This window comes from Elephantulus edwardii, unplaced genomic scaffold (assembly GCF_000299155.1).
Source record: "Elephantulus edwardii isolate Elephantulus edwardi_28Jun2011 unplaced genomic scaffold, EleEdw1.0 scaffold00091, whole genome shotgun sequence".
NCBI classification, from domain to species: Eukaryota; Metazoa; Chordata; class Mammalia; order Macroscelidea; family Macroscelididae; genus Elephantulus; species Elephantulus edwardii.
This window is the reverse complement of record NW_006399841.1, coordinates 9,859,300-9,875,476: the sequence shown is the minus strand read 5'-3', so window position 1 is coordinate 9,875,476 and position 16,177 is coordinate 9,859,300. Positions and strand designations below refer to the sequence as shown.

General features: G+C 41.8%; 1 protein-coding gene across 1 annotated transcript in view; it reads left to right on the top strand.

Moving 5' to 3' along the window:
- The window catches only part of ZCWPW2 (zinc finger, CW type with PWWP domain 2), a 77,221-nt gene extending 68,286 nt beyond the window's left edge, over positions 1-8,935 (top strand). The window contains exons 7-8 of the mRNA XM_006890638.1: positions 2,155-2,279; positions 8,780-8,935. Coding sequence (XP_006890700.1) covers positions 2,155-2,279; positions 8,780-8,935 — 281 coding nt within the window. The remainder of the gene's footprint in view (positions 1-2,154; positions 2,280-8,779) is intronic.
- The last annotated feature ends 7,242 nt before the right edge of the window (positions 8,936-16,177 follow it).

Genomic DNA, 16,177 nt, shown 5'->3' with positions numbered 1-16,177 from the left:
CATCATCAGCTATAAGAAAGTCAGATTCCATCATCAGTTACGAGTTGCAGTTCTTAAATGAGTGAGTTATTTCTTATTAGAAATGAGAAAAGAACATTTACTTGTTTTACAAACGTTTGTTTCTAAAGACTGGAGATGGACTTCATTATTACAGATACGTTTTCTTCTTTTATTTTTATTTTCTCTGCGTGATGGATCAGCTATAATGCTACCATTTTACTCTTGGCAATAAATTAAAACAAGTCATTGAGCCTACAGGACAGTATAGACAGATGATTGGCCATGCAGTCATTTTCTATCTTTGGAAGATAACGTAAACCATAACTTGGGGAAGCTTGGTGGTGTAGTCTGTTGCATATTGTGCTGTTAACCCACAGGCCGCATGACTCCAGCAGTGAGACTCCTTCAGTGTCTCTGTGGGAGGACAATGGCCAGTCTCCTCTTGTTGAGATGTGAAGTCTTGGTAACCTGGTGGAGAGTTGCAGAGTCCTAACCAACCTGATGACAGTGAGTAGAGTTTGTCATTTATAGTAACTGCTGTTTCTTGAGGATTACTCTGTCAATCGACAATATAGGAGGACTGACGATGACAGAGTGTGTTATGTATCCGGTGCTGACAGAAAGATGGACAGTTCAGATTCCCCAATCAGTAGTTGTATATATAAAATGAAAACCTGTGTTTTTTTTGGTGAGAGATAGTGTTTGATCTCAGCCAGTGCAATGAATTACTAGATGTTTTGTGTATTTATGCATTTAGATCACTGTAATACAGAAAGCTTCTGTAAGCCTGGTGGGCTTTTTTTGTTGGTTGGTTTGGTGGGTTTGTTGAGGTGTTTTTTTGGGGGGGTGTTAAAATTTGGGGTACTTTTTTAAGCCTGGTGTTTTTTTAATATCAGATTTTAAGTTATGTTCTCAGTGGGACTAAGGATGAACATGACAGTGTTGAACGTTGTACTCAGCTACGTGGTTTCCCCTTTGTCCGATGATTGCGATGCTCTAATTGGGAGCCCTGGTGGCATAGTCAGTGGGAAGCTGTGCTGCTCACCAAAGATAGTGCCTCTTCAGTGGATCAAATCCCCTAGTGACTCCTTAGTCAAAAGGTATGTAATTTTCTCTGTACAATTTATTACAGGCTCCAAAAGCCTGCTGGAGGGTCAGCTGTGGACCAGTTCCTACTGATAGTAACACGATTCTTCTCCTTCTTCTTTTTTAATAATAAGAATTGGCAAACTATATAGCCCATAGGCCCTTAGCCCCATCTTTTTTAAAATAAAGTTATACACACACACACACACATACACATCCATGATCATTTGATCATGACATTTCTGTGGTTTACACTATAACAGCAGAATTGAGAAGTTATGGCAATGACCTTGTGGCCCATAAAGCCTGCACTAATTTCTTTGTGCTGATGGCAGACATGGTTTGCCAACTCCAGATCTATAAATAACAGCCCGGTGTGCTAGATTCTTAGGGATGCGGTAACAAAGTACCACAAATTGAGTAATCTGTAAAAACACAAGCTTATTGTGTCGCGGCTCTGGAGGTGAGTAGAGTGACTTTAGGGGTCTGGCAGGGCCCTTTTGTCGCTGAAGGCTCTCAGACAGGGTCCCTTCTTGTTTCTCTACCTCCATCAGCCAAGGTCTTCCTTGCTTTACAGTTGCAGTGTAACTAAGCTGTCCCAGACTATATGATCTCTCTGCTTCTGTTCTTCTCTTGTAAGGACATCGCTCAGATTGGACTGGGACTTGCCCTTCAACAGTAACTTCGCATTATCTTAACTGATGACTTCTTTAAAGACCCTATTTCCAAACAGGTACCAGGGGTTAAGATTTTGACATACCTTTTTGGAAGACTCAATCCAATGCATAATAGTGCCCTTGGCCCCTAATGTTTAAAACAGTGTATTTAATTTTTGATGTTTCAGAGATGTTTTATGATCCACACATAGCAAGCATGTCTATATTTTTTTCCAAGGAAATCTATAATAGCTTGGTACCAGAGAAGATATTTGAAAAGTGATATGAAATACATCCTATTTTTGACCTTGTGTTTCTTGATAGAATTATTCTCTTCAAGTGGCTAAAATGAGGATTTAGGCTGAATTAACTCAAATGAGAGCTTTCTTACTAAGTCCGTACTGTCTTTTAGTTGTCTCTGAGACAGAAATGCTGCTCCAGGAGCTGGAGCAAATGCTACAGCAAGCCCTTGAGCCCACAGCGACCCCTGCTGAATCCAGAGAAGAACTTGGGGAGGAAACAAATCCAGGAGGAAAGGTATCGTTGACACTTCTTACCTGAGCTCCAGTTGCAGTTTAAAACGCTTTAGATGGCAGAATTGTTCCTGGTTATACTTTTCAATTACATGGACATTTTGCACTTTTGAAATTCAAGCCCTTGATAACATGTAAATAGTAAACATAGTAGCCATGTTTTGTTGTTGTTATGTGCCATTGAGTCGCCTGTGACCCGTAGTGACCCTATGTACGGCAGCTCTGAAGCCTGCGCTGTCCTGAGCCAGTTTCACTAATTTCGACACACCAGCCCCCTTTGCCCCAGTTACTATATCAATCCATCTCATCTGGGGTCTTCCTCTCCTGCATTCTTCCTCCACTCTTCTAAGTATCATATCCTTCTCCAAGGACCAGTCTCTCCTGGCCACGTGCCTCAAAATATCTATACATTGGTGGTGGTGGTGGGAATGTCTATGAACAGATTTCTGTTGCTGTTGTTAGGTGCCTCGAGTCAAGTACAACTCATGGTGACCCTCTGAACAACAGATCTGAACCCTGTCCTATGCTGTGCCATCCTCGTCATCTCAGACCTACTTGAACCCTTTGCTGCAGTCATCATGCCAGTCCGTCTCATTGAGGATGTTCCTTTCACTGACACTCCATCTTTCCAAGCATGATGTCTGTCTCCAAGAAATAGCCCCTACTAATAACATGCCCAAAGTATGTGATGAAACTTCACCATTCTTGTGTCTAAAGATCACTCTCTCCAAGATGTATCTGTTTTTTCTTTTGCCATGGGAGTACTCAGTACTCTTCTCCAACCCCAGAGCTCAAAGGCATCTGTTCTTCTTCTGTTATCCTAAGTCACTCCCTGTCTAGCGCTATTGTCCGATGCATAGTAAAAATGATGAAAAGACTGCGGCTTGAATCAGGTGCCCCTTAGTCTGTAAACTGTATCATTCCATCTTAGTATTTTGGACAGGTCCTTGACAGCCACTTTCCTAATGCAATACATCTTTTGTTGTCTTGGCTTCTGGTGTCCACGATGTTGACTGTGGATCCAAGTAAGAAAAATCATTGACAATTTCAATCTTTTCTCTGCTGTGATACTAGGGGCCCAGTGGAGAGAGCTTTTGTCTTCTTAATAAATGTAATCCATGTTGAAAGCTGTAGACTCCAATTTGCAGCAAGCATTTCAAGTCCTTCTCATTTCAGCAAGCAAGGTTGTGTCATCTGCACAACACAGATTCTTGAAGAGTCTTCCTCCAATCCTGATGCCATGTTCTTCTTCACAAAGTCAAGTCCAACTTCTTGATTATTTGTTCAGTGTACAGTTTGAATAGGTATAGAGAAAGGATCAGCCTTGACACATACTGTTCCCAATTTTAAACCTTACAGTGTTCCTTTGTTCTGTTTGGACAACAGCTTCTTGGTCTAGGAATAGATTTTTTTTTTTGTTATTTTTTTTTGTTTTTTTTTTAGGAATAGATTTTTGATGAACACAACTAAGTTCTGAAATTCTCATTCTTCTCCATGGTAGTCCTAGTTTTTAATGATCCACACAAATGAATACCTTGGTTTAGTCAACAAGACACAAAGAGACACTGTTCTAGTCCATTTTAGAAGAGCTCTTTTAATTCAGATCTCTTGGCTGGGATGGGAACAGGGGAGGGTCTCATTGAAGAAATAGGTGCCAATACAAGGAGGTCCCTTCCTGCCACAGTCAGCCAGCTGGACAATGTGCCCTGTGGAGCGTGTGCCACCACCTAGAGGAACAGTGGGCTCGAGAATAGCAGGGATGGCGAGAGTGGCGAAGAATAGGGCAAGGTCCAGTTCTGTTGTTGAGAGAGTCACCATGAGTCATCATCAACCTGACAGTACCTGACAGCAACAGAGAAGTCTATGGCTGGCACGCACCGTTAAGTAAGAGAAATACTGGCAGGTTAGCATTGCTGGCAATGTGCTTCCAAAGGCCAAATCCTTGACAACTCTATGGAACAGTTCCACTGTGTACACCAAGCCCCCAAGCCCCCTGGAATCAGAACTGAACAGCTACATATATCATTGCCCATCGCCTAGGACGTGGTCCATGCTCTGAAAGCCCTGGAGTGCTTGCTTTACTCAGTGGTCTGTGTGAAGACAAAGGGAGTCCCTTGACAGTAACATTCATGACCCAAAGGCCATGCCTCTCCAGCACCCCAACAGCAGCTCAGTGAAGGAATGATGAGAAATTTTCTGCCATACTACTTACAGACTTGGAACCCCACCATAGAGCTTGCTTATGAGTCACTTCTGACTTGATGACAGCGAGGAAGAATGAGAGAGATAGATGGCAGCAAACATTTGAAGTTGGTTAAAATGCCCCACTTGGACCATCACAACCAGATAACATGAAGGTTTGGGAAGCACGGCCCAGAGAACCCAAAATCAAAACCCATCTGGGGTCAGTGCTGGCTCACGGAAGGCTTCGTTTACGTGTCAGAGCCTGTACATCCTAATGGGGAGAGAATACGGCATCTTTCTCAACGCAGAACAATAAAGCATGTGGGCCAGAAACCGGTCAGAGACCAAACACAGATACGGGTTTACTTAGCTACTGACTGACTCGTTGTCCTCCAGTCACAGCCCATAGCCAGCCAGCCCTCGCTCGGATTTCTGAGGCTATAAATCACAAGAGATTGTCCCTCTTTCTCCTGTGGAACTGATGAGCCAGAGAGGTGTGGGCTTAGCCAGCAGTCCAGCTCACTATGGACTCTGCCGCTCCCTGGGCAGCAGTACAGTGTCTCCCGACGTGATCTGGAAAAGGGCAGAGCACTCGGTGCATGTGCTTAACTTCTGTCCCCCTTCCTTTACCCGCCTCTTTTCCTTGCCTGCAGTCATTCACTTGCTCTCTCACTCATCCTTCCACTCTTTCTTGTAGAGACACACTGTGCTTGAAGGCAAGGGAGCCCTGTGCCTAAAAGCTCTGGATCTGGGTCATGATCCCCGAGTCCCATCCTGTGCCTGCCACTGAGGGCCTGTCTATTGTGGAGAAGTCAGCTAATTTGGGCTTGCTTTGAGATAAAACAAGGAAAAATGCCTTACCTGATGACTTGTTGTTATTTGCCATTGAGTTGCCTATAACCCATAGCGACCCTATGTACAGCAGCTCTGAAGCCTGCCAAGTCTGATTCTGGCATACCTACCCCCATTGCCCCAGTTGATGTATCAATTCATCCCATCCAGGGCTTTCCTCTACTGTGCTGTCCCTCCACCCTTCTGAGCATGATGTCCGTCTCCAAAGACTGGTCCCTCCTGGCCACGTGCCCAAAGTATGTGAGATGGAGCTTCAAAGTCCTGGCCTCCAAGGAGAAATTAGTTTCACTCTCTCTGAGACAGATCTGTTTATTTCCTTGGTGGTCAATGGTATGTTCAAACTCTTCTCCAGCACCACAACTCAAAGCCATCAATCCTTCTTCTGTCATCCTTCATTATGTCCAGCTCTCTAATGCATAGCAAGTAATTGTGAAGACCGTGGCATAGATCAGGCATACCTTAGTCTCTAGACTGATATTGTTGCTTCTCAGTACTCTAGAGAGGTTCCTGACAGCAGATTATCCCAGTGTAATTCATCTTCTAATTTCCTAACTGCTGGTGCCAAGAGTGTTGATTTTGGAGCTAAGCAAGCTGTAATTGTTAACAGCCTCATTCTCTTCTCCATCTATCACGGTGCTGCCAATTGGCACAGTGGTGAGAATCTTTGTCTTCTTGATGTTGAGGTTCAATCCATATTGAAGACTACAGTCCTTGACCTTCTGAATCGGAAAACTCATTACTGTCCACTGTCTAGTTAGAATTGACTCACAGCTGACAGTTTTGGGAGGCAGTAGATTGCACAAGAGCAGATTGCCTATCTGTCTCTCACAAAGCCCCTGATAAATTCAGACCCCCAGAGTGGTGCTGCCTTTGTATTAGGAAATCAGCTCCCTACTCACTAGGCCACGAGAGTTAGGACTAAAGATGAGAACTGGTAACAAGTCCACAGCGTTTCAGTTCTAAGACTCTCCTTTTCCACATTTCTCACTCTGGCAACTCCCCATCTTCAAGTCACTCTGTTCTCAGAAGCGGAAAAGATGGATTATGCATGTGAACAAAGTGTTTTCCACACATTGCCGTTGCCTCATTGCATAGTTTCATTCAGAACTTCAACAAAAATAAAGTCGACTCTTAACTACATCCTTTATTGAATTAGAAATGAAGAATATAGAATCCAAGATATATATGTAATATCTTCTATAATATAGCAACATTAACTTTTAGCTGAATTGACTGAATTTTAAATACTATTTTCACAATTAGAGTTCTTTTAAATATTTGTTTTCTATACATGAATATTACCTTTTGCAGAATAAGATCTACAGACTGATAACAAATCTTATATATACATCATTTATGCAGAAATTATACTTTCTAGCAAATATGTGTTTTTTTTTAACACCATATGGTTTTGTGAAGTCTTTTTTCCAGTTTGTCTTTTCAAAATTACAGCCAGTGAGGTTTTTGTAGTGATGCCCTGGAGTTTGTGAGCCACACAGTTGAATTCTGTTTTGCTGTTGGAATTAGTAACTTGTTAGAACAGAAAATGAACTTGATAGAACAGAAAATGACTCCTGATTTTTACATTGTAAGGTAAAATACATAGTTTTAATAGCAAGAGCTTTGTTTTACTTTAAGATTCTTGCATTATGTTATGCTTTCAAAAAACATGTGAGAATTGGGAGTTAACCATTTTCCTTGCTGGCAGGCAGGTAAGGAGGTGAGGGCCTCCTGTTGGCCCGTTCATCACCCACCCTCCACAATGAGCTTACCCTTTCATTCCTGCCACGGTGAGGAGTTGGAGGGCCTTTTTAACTTTCAAACGGAGAAAATAGCAATGAAACAGATGATAGTGGTTATAGAGCAATTTCCAATTTGAAAGTAAAGACATGATCATGCCAGCAACGTCTTTTATCTTTTTTTTCTTTCTTTCTTGGTTTGGTTTTGTTTGTTTGGTTTTTTTGTTTGTTTGTTTTTTTGTTTTTTTTTGTTGTTGTTGTTGGTTTGTTTTGCATTAGTCAAGAGAACATGGCTTCCAAGCATAGGAATGCCACTTGTATTTTATTTTTCAGGAAAAAAGTGTTTTTCTATAAGCCAGGAAAAGCCACCTGGTAATTTTAAAGCCCTGAGCATGCTTATTTTCTGAGCAGTTATTGTTTGAACAATTTTCGAAGTTGTAAATTCGATGTTTTCATCATTCATTTCACCTCTGAGGTTTCAGTACGATTGCTCTCAAGATGGGTAGCAGTGGATGAGGCAGTAACATGGAGAAATCATGCACAAATGGATACTCACACCTCTTTTCTATTTTCACTGAAATGCTTGATGAGATTACTTCCCTCAGTAGTGTTGCCTTCCTAATTACATTCTTCCTTAGTAATATTAGCACTGCCTGACATGCCCTCACTTTGAAGCCAATGGGAGCAAAGTCATTTCCAATTTCTATAAACCAACCTGAAAAATTTACAAATTGGGTAATCCACTTATAAATCAGACACCACTAAATATGCGAAAAGATACATCTTTGATATATCAGGTATTCATATAAACCACCCATGTATCTTTTCTTAGTTGTATGGGGGGTTATTCTTGTTTTTAATAACTGTTAATCCTCTATATGTATTCTTTTTTACCATTGTCCTTCTCATTATATTAATACAAACCCCACTATTAATTAGTATACATATATATGAGATAGTGACCATAATAAATATGACTAAACAATCTTAAGTTGTAGTCCTTATATTAATAATTTAAACATGCACTAACCTGTTGTTGTTGTTGTTATATGCCGTTGAGTCGTTTGCGACTCATAGCAACCCTATGCACAACAGCCCTAAACCCTGCTCTATCCTGCGCCAAAGAAAACATAAATTATCTATGTTTTCTCCAATCATACAATTAAAAAGAAAACTTAGAATGTTGGAGTATAGAGATAGAATCTGAACAAGTTATTCTTATACAAGCACATGTTCTGTGCATGATGTTGTTAAAAGGCGCTCTGGTGGGTAGCTCATAGGAAGTTTTGCTGCTGACCTGATCGTGGCACCTTTCTGGCAGCTGAAATCCACGAGCGGCTCCCAGGGAGGAGGTGGACTGTCTCTTCCTGGGATTTACAGCCTCTGAAAACCTGCTGGAATGTCATCTAGGAGTCAGTTCTGACTGGACGACTGAGAGGTGGCATCACACACACACATACACACTCAGGCACCCCCACACGTATACATGTTGTTGTTTAGCTGTAAGTCATACAAACTCACAGGGACCTCAAAGCAATGCTTGATTCTGCGCCGCCCTTGCAATCTCTGCTGTCCTTGAACCACTGCTTTTTTTCACCACCAAGAGATGAAAACAGGGTGTAACTGCTCTGTGTTGAGGAGCTTCTGACTCTGTTTTGTTCATACAGTTAAACCTGGCTTTGAAGAGCATCTGATGTCGTTCTGATGATTTGTGTGGTTATTTTTACAGTTCTCTAGCCTGGAAGCTCCTGCAAGCAGTCCAGTCGAGAACAACTGTGAAGAGGACTATCTTGTCATTGATGGAGTGAAATTAAAAGCTGGAGAGTGCATTGCAAATATAACTAACAAATTTGAAGAAATAGATGCATTGATGTCTGAATTTTAAGGCACTATGCATACATATTTTCAAAGTTAGTTATAAAAATATTTGTATCTTCACATTTCCCAAAGTAAAAAGTAAAAAATGTTTAGGACAACAATATATATTATGCCAAAACTGCTTATTGTAATAACTCTATATTTTGAGAATTTTCATAATTTCAACCTATCAAATAGTATGCAAATAGTGTTAAAATTTAGAATTGGAAAACTTTTATATTTGTATTTCTAGATTTTGGTTTTCATTTGCCTTAATTTTAATATGTGTCTGAAACTGTACAAGCACGTGCTTCTTGATGATTACTTAGGGCTCTTGTTCTAATATTACTGTTAAATGGCTGTCAAAGTGATTATAATTCTAAGGGATAATAAAATCTGAAAGACAAGTGGAACTTAACTACTAAAAATAAAAGGAAATAATAGAAACATGGCTCTAGGGTAGAGTCACACTTTTTCTTGGAATAAAGCCACCAGGTAAATGATCTCACTCCATCAAAACCATGTTTTCGATCCTCTGGCTAACTGATTCTCGGTGTCTGGGGGAAACTTCGGATGAGCAGAATCCGGGGCCTTTCCCCAGTGGATCAGAATTGATGAGGATGATGAAACTTAGCAACTCAGGCTCGAGCCGTGGGGTCTGGACTGACTGACAGCTGGCCCTCCAGCAGGCTTCTGGGGCTGTGAATCACACAGGAGGGCACAGCCCACCTTTCTCCCATCGTGAACTTGAACACTGCTCGTGAATTTGAGCCAGCAGAGACGTTGAGTGTCTATCCATATTGAAGGCTGCAGTCCTTGACCTTCTGTAGAACAAGCACGTCAGGTCCTCCTCAGTTTCAGCAAACAGGGTAGTGTCATCTGCATAATGCAGGTTGTTGATGAGTCTACCTTCAATCCTAATGCTATGTTCCTCCTCATAGAGGCCAGCTTCCTTTATAATCTGTTCCACATGTAGATTGAAAAGGTATGGACTTAGGACACATCCTTGGCACATACCCTTCCCAATTTTGAACCATGCAGTGTCTCCTTGCTCTGTTCTGATAACTGCCTCTTGATCCAAGTATAGGTTTTGCATAAGCACAATCAAGTGTTCTGGGATTCCTATTCTTCTGTTACATAGACTTTTAGCCATTTTTTTCTTAAATTTTATTCTAATATTGCTAACTGTTAAATACCTGCCACTGTGATTATAATTCTTAGAGATAATTCATATCTGAAAGACTTGAAAAAATAGGAAAAGGTAATTTAAAAATATACAGAGAGGTATGCTTATTACTTTAAAAAAATCTTTCCAAGACAGTAAGGTAAAAAGCATGTCTTGGAATATCACTCCTTTAACCTCCCCATTGGGTCCCCATTCTTTCAGGCAGGGCTACAATGAACAGTTTTTGTAGACTCTCATTCAGCTCCTGTTTGATTCACACCAGCAAATGTGTGTGCATGCCCCACCTCCATCTCTAGTTCCAGCTCTGGATTTTCCTGTGCACCCGCCTTCCTCCCTGTCCCTCTCTACTCTGCTTCCCCACCTTGCGCCCTCTGCTCACCCTGGCTTCGTGGGAGCACGTAAAATGCATTGAATGCAAAAAGACACAAACAAAAGTGTGAAAATGAACCAATCAGGAAAGAATTGAGGATCTGCTGTTGGGTGAATTATTTAGAATGATGAGAAGTAGTAAGAATGCACACCACAGCAGAGCGGGAGGGCCATGGCACGCCCTAAGGAGTTTATGATACACCCTGGAAGCTTTAGAGGATGAGTAAGAGTTCAGCAGTGGAATATTTTCTACATTTCAGAGAGATTATGGCAGCAGCAGTATGGACAGAGGAGGGAGAGGAAGTAGCGGTAGAAGCAGAGACTGCTTCAGGAGGTCAGAGGAGAGAGTCTAAAATATGACGGTGGTGTGGTAAGAAGAAGCAGAAAGAGTCCATACTAACAACAACGGGTTGTAGAAGAGAGGAAAGGACAATAGGGTCAGTGTCAAGTCTCTGTGTTCATATGCTTGTCACTGAGGTAGGAGTAAAGGAAGATTAGAAGCTTTAGGCAAAAAGCAAACTTAGATCAAACAAATTCAGCTCATCAGCTAAGCTGTTCATGCTTTGCAAAAGGCTGACTTGAGAACCCGAGTGACTAGACGTCTCAGCACATCATATTTAAACCCCAAGTGGTGTAGAAGGCATTGAAGGTGATGCTTCCTCTTTTTCTGGAAGCTGACTTGACTTAGTGCCTTCTTTTCCTGACTGGATGTATGGCCTTGAGTAGAGCTTTTCAGACCACCATGCCCTTCCCTTTTTCTAGTATTATTTTATATTCACAGAATGTCTCAGGAAGTAACTTATCATTTCTTGTTACTTCTTAGAATCAATTATAAAAAATGGCTATAACTTTATGTACAATTCATCATGTCTCTTGCTGCCCAATTTAGTAAATCAGACCATTTGAAATACTTCTTCTTGGAGGAACAACCAGCGCTCATCAAAACCAGATTCAAAGTCAAAGCAAGACTAGAGGATTTTGAAGCTCTGTCTCACATATTTTGGGCATGTGGCCAGGAGGAACCAGTCCTTGGAGAGGGCCATCATGCTCAGAAGGGTGGACGGACAGCACAGGAGAGGAAGGCCTCAGGTGTGATGGATGGATACAATAACTGGTCAATGGGAGTAGGTGTGTCAGAATCAGACTGGCTCAGGACAGAGCTGCTGTTCATAGGGTCGCTATGAGTCTCAGGCGATTCAACGGCACAGAACAAGAAGGATCAAGGTTTCTCTCTCTGTTGTGATTCTCTGCCCCTGCTGTACTATGCTATATTGTGTAAGAGTATGTGGAAGTTGGCCGATAATTTGTAATTTTAGTTTGTTGGTTTCTAGATAAGAAGGAGCCACCTCAAGATTTGGGGTACATTTTCACTCACTCACTAACTGGTAATGGATCTGACTCAGCATTGGGTTTCCAAGGCTGTAACTCTCACTGGAGGAGACGGCCATCTTTCTCCCACAGAGCCTCTGGAGGATTCAAGCAATCTGAGTGGTGCCTGACTTTGGGTTAACCGAGCAACTCCCTACCGACTGTACCATTAGAAAGACTTTTGTGTGTCCTTAGACAGGCATGGGCATGGACATGCTTTTAATGTTGGAGGGATGTGAATAATACTGTCAGTGGGATTGATGAATATTGACGGAATTATGGTCCAAATTCTTTGTGTTATTTTCTATATTGCATCCTAGTCATGGCCTGATCAGGAATAGAGCTTCCTACTTTGAACTTGACCATGGATGTAACTTTAATCAGTGGGAGGGGATGAGATATTAAGGGACTTTGCATGTGTCCGCTTTTCCTCCTGTACTGCCATCAGCCTGAGAAGAACATGCCACAGCAAACCCCCTGGTTCAGAAAAGGGAGGCAGCCACAGGGAAAGACTCAGACACACAGACCTGCAGAATGAAGCAGGCCTTTTCCAGCTGATCTCAAGAATGCAATTTATTGCTTAAATTTTCTGGATTTTACTGTGTTTTTGATGTTTCTTATAACCACATTATTGTGGCAGTAGTTAATTGATATAATTGCCTTCTTGGGACTAGCAACAACTCCCAAAGTCAACTATGATGACAGATTTTCCACTGCTGCTGGCTTGTCGGGCTTTTTCTCCTTAGAAAGCTAATATTAAGTGGTTCTGCCTTCTGGGCTGAAGTCAGAGTACAAGCCTGGAGCCCTCTGCCCAGTGATTATCCCACCTCTGTCTGGGCCTGTCTGGCCAAAACTGGTCCATTAACTGGTGTTGCTGTTGTTGTATACTATCAAGTCGGAACTGACCAATAGCTGACCCTCCAGTGAGTTTTTAGAGGCAGTTGATCACATGGGAGGAGATTGCCCATCCTTCTCCTGTGGACTTGCTGGTGGATTCTAACCATGTGTAGCACAGCTTCTTGCCACTAGGCCACCAGTGCTCAGCCTATTCTGTTCTTAGCCCACAGCAGTGATTGTAACTGTGAACTGCTCGTACTGCTTTATCAAGAAGGCAGTATGTGTATAGACATATAACCAAGTATGGCATCATCACCACTAAGATATTAAGGGTTTGTTGAGTGAGTCTTTACTTCCTTCTAATCACATAGAGATTTACCCATAGGAGTGGAATGACTCATTTGGCAAAGAAAAGCATACATTTCTACCTCTCACTTTTCCTATCCCTTTTATAACTTTTGATCCTGTGTCATAGACTGTTGAGTTGAAAAACCTGTATTTGAGTCCAGATTTCACCTACTAGATTGTCTAAGTCGTAAAATACGCAAATTTAAGGGTTATGTTTTGAATCTTTTCTGTGTTGTTTTGGACCCCGTACCCTGGATTGCTGTCTATTTTGTCTTAATAGGTTGTCTAGTAGCTAGGTCACTGGGATAAGGGTCTACTTTCCTCAAATATAAATTGAGGGTAGAATGATCTAAAAGCATTATTGTGGGGAAGAAATAAGATCCTTCTGGAAAAGTGCTTTGTATATCAACTTGATCTTCAATATACTCCATCAGAAAATGAATGAATGTGTGTTTAAGTATGCTGTAATTAATAATTATTCCATTAAAATGTGCCTATATGTGAAAGGATCACTTGTCTTATTCTTCTATTTCTTCATCTTCCAGTCATCAATATGAGAGTTCTTTCTCTTTAAAAATTAATCTTTGGAAACGATTGCGAGAACATGATGGTCTTTCCGCTGATGCGAATGCTAACAGCAATGTCTATCTTTTTAGGGACATTTCATTGTTGAATGTTAGAACAGGCTTTAAATCACCTTGCTTTCTTCACAGACATTCAGTTTTTAAAGGAAAGAAGAAAGAGTCTTACTGCTGATGGGTAATGGCAGGTCCCGTGCCATTTTGGGTTCATTCCAGTACATGGACGAATCCCGCTCTCAGGAAGTCAATGCTAAACTCACTGTCCCAGTAGGTCAGAATTGGGGCCCAGGTGCAGAACATTTTTTTTCAAAATCCAGGAAGCTTCTAAAATTTTTGAGTTCATGTCTTTATAGCATTATCCAATTACATTTCATAAATTCTACATTTTGGGAAATAAATATATCATAATTCATAATAATAGTAGAAAAGGAAGAAACAGGAGAGAACACGCAAGCCTCTGTTCCCCTCTCTTCTGGAATGGCAGCATCGTAATGGAACAATGCACAGGAATGTTAAGTTGTCTTTAAAGTAGAAAGAGTATTTGAAAAGTGACTATGTGAAAGTGGCAAGTGGTCCTCATATGCAAGAGCTGCAAACAATAATGACAGAATCCTTTCACACACGTCTTCAGACCTGGGCGACCCTGCTACAAGTGGAAACCCCACCGATTCCAAGGTCAGGCGGCTTTAGACCCAGGCTGTCAGCAGCTGTCAGGGACGGAAGCGAGGGTCGACCAGGGCTCCCCTGGCAAGACCCTTCTATGGCTCCTCTTAAACTGCAGAGAGGTCTGCTGATACTGCCACCTAGGACTTTGTTTGTTTTTAACTTGCTACTAGTTTATTTACACACTTTGAATACATTGTTTTCAAGAACAAATTCTTGCAATTTCACTCATCCCGCCTCCCCCGCCCAACAAATTGTACAACCCCATGATTAATCTCTCCTCCCCCTGCACATCCTCATCCCTCTGCTTCCAGCCTCTCCCACCCCTCCTGAATCCTTATACTCATTTTCCAATAATCGTTTTATACAGTATTTATCTTTGTGGGACTGAGTTCATTCACTCAGCATAATGCTCTCCAGTCTCTCTCAAGTTAGGTAATACTTTACAAAATCATTGGTTCTGTGTGCTGTATAGTATTCCATTGTGCGAATGTACCATAATTTCTCAATCCATTCATTTGTGGTTGGACATTTGGGCTGTTTCCATGTTCTTGCAATGGTGAAGAATAATGCTGCTATGAATATTGGTATACAAATCCCTATTTGTGCCTCGGTTCTCATTTTCTCAGGGTATATTCCAAGTAGTGGAATAGCTAGGTCATACGGAATTTCTATGTTCAGTTTTTGTAGGAAGTGCCAAACTGTCTTCCTGGGCCTCCACAAGAAAAAGACTGATAACCTGATTACAAAATGGGCAAAAAACATGGAAAGAATTTTCACAGAAGAAGAGATTTGAATGGCAAACAGACACATGAAGAAATGCTCAAAATCACTGGCAATCAGAGAGATGCAACCATAATGAGGTGCTATCTCACTCCAGTAACAGCGGCAAAGTTTAACCAGGCAGCAAGTAAGAGATGCTGGAGAGGATGTGGTGAGAAAGGAACTCTTGTAGATTGTTGATGGGATTGTAAAATGACACCTAGGTCTTAAACTCCAGTAGATTGTGGTCTAAGAAGAGTTTCTGCTTCAGTCAGACGTCTTACATGACCACCACTATCTCGACTCTTTACTTGCTGTTCAGTTGCTCTAACTGTCCTCAGTCACCATGGCCAGGGCCCTGGCGTGGCCTGTAGGAACAGGAAGGTGCGCTGTCCCCACAATGTCTTATTAGGCCTTCGCTGTAGCACTTTAATTGGCAGAGGGTCTCTGCTTGCAAGGGAGGTGACCGGGAGGTGCTTGCATTTACTGTCCCTGAAAGCTTAATACCATTTTCTTCTGCTCACGTCAAGTCATAGACCTCATTACTTGGAGTTCAGCAAGTAGCGAGAGCGGCTGTTTTGACTTTTTGCCATGGTGTCAGGAACGTGTTGGTGGGGAGCCAGTGCATTTATAACCAGCATCAGCGATATGAAAATTTTTGGTGCCCTGGGGTACCAAGGAAGTTGTTGGGGATAATCTGAAAGTATCTCCTGTGTGGACAGGGATCCCAATGACCAAATGTGGCACCCTGGAGGCTGGACTATTTCTATCTGCAAAGCACACGTGCGTGCACGTGCACACACACACACACACACACACACACACACACACTGACTTGTGTCAGAACATCACTTCACGGGGTTACACTGATTCTAAACTTTGGACTAATACAGTCTCTTGTATATGCTAGTCAGTTTCCAAAATTATTATTGCCATCTGATATCAAAATGTATAAATATTCTGTCATTCCCTGCTATGAATTTTACCTCTCTTGCTAAAGCAAACATAAGTCATAGAATCAAATAGTGATTGACCAGTGGCTCAGTGTGTAAGGAGTTGCAGTGTCAGCGTGAAGGCCAGCAGTTCGAATCCACGAGCTGTTGGGCAGTAGAAAGATGAGCAGGCTCTTTGTGTGTGACTTCTGGCCTCTGAGATC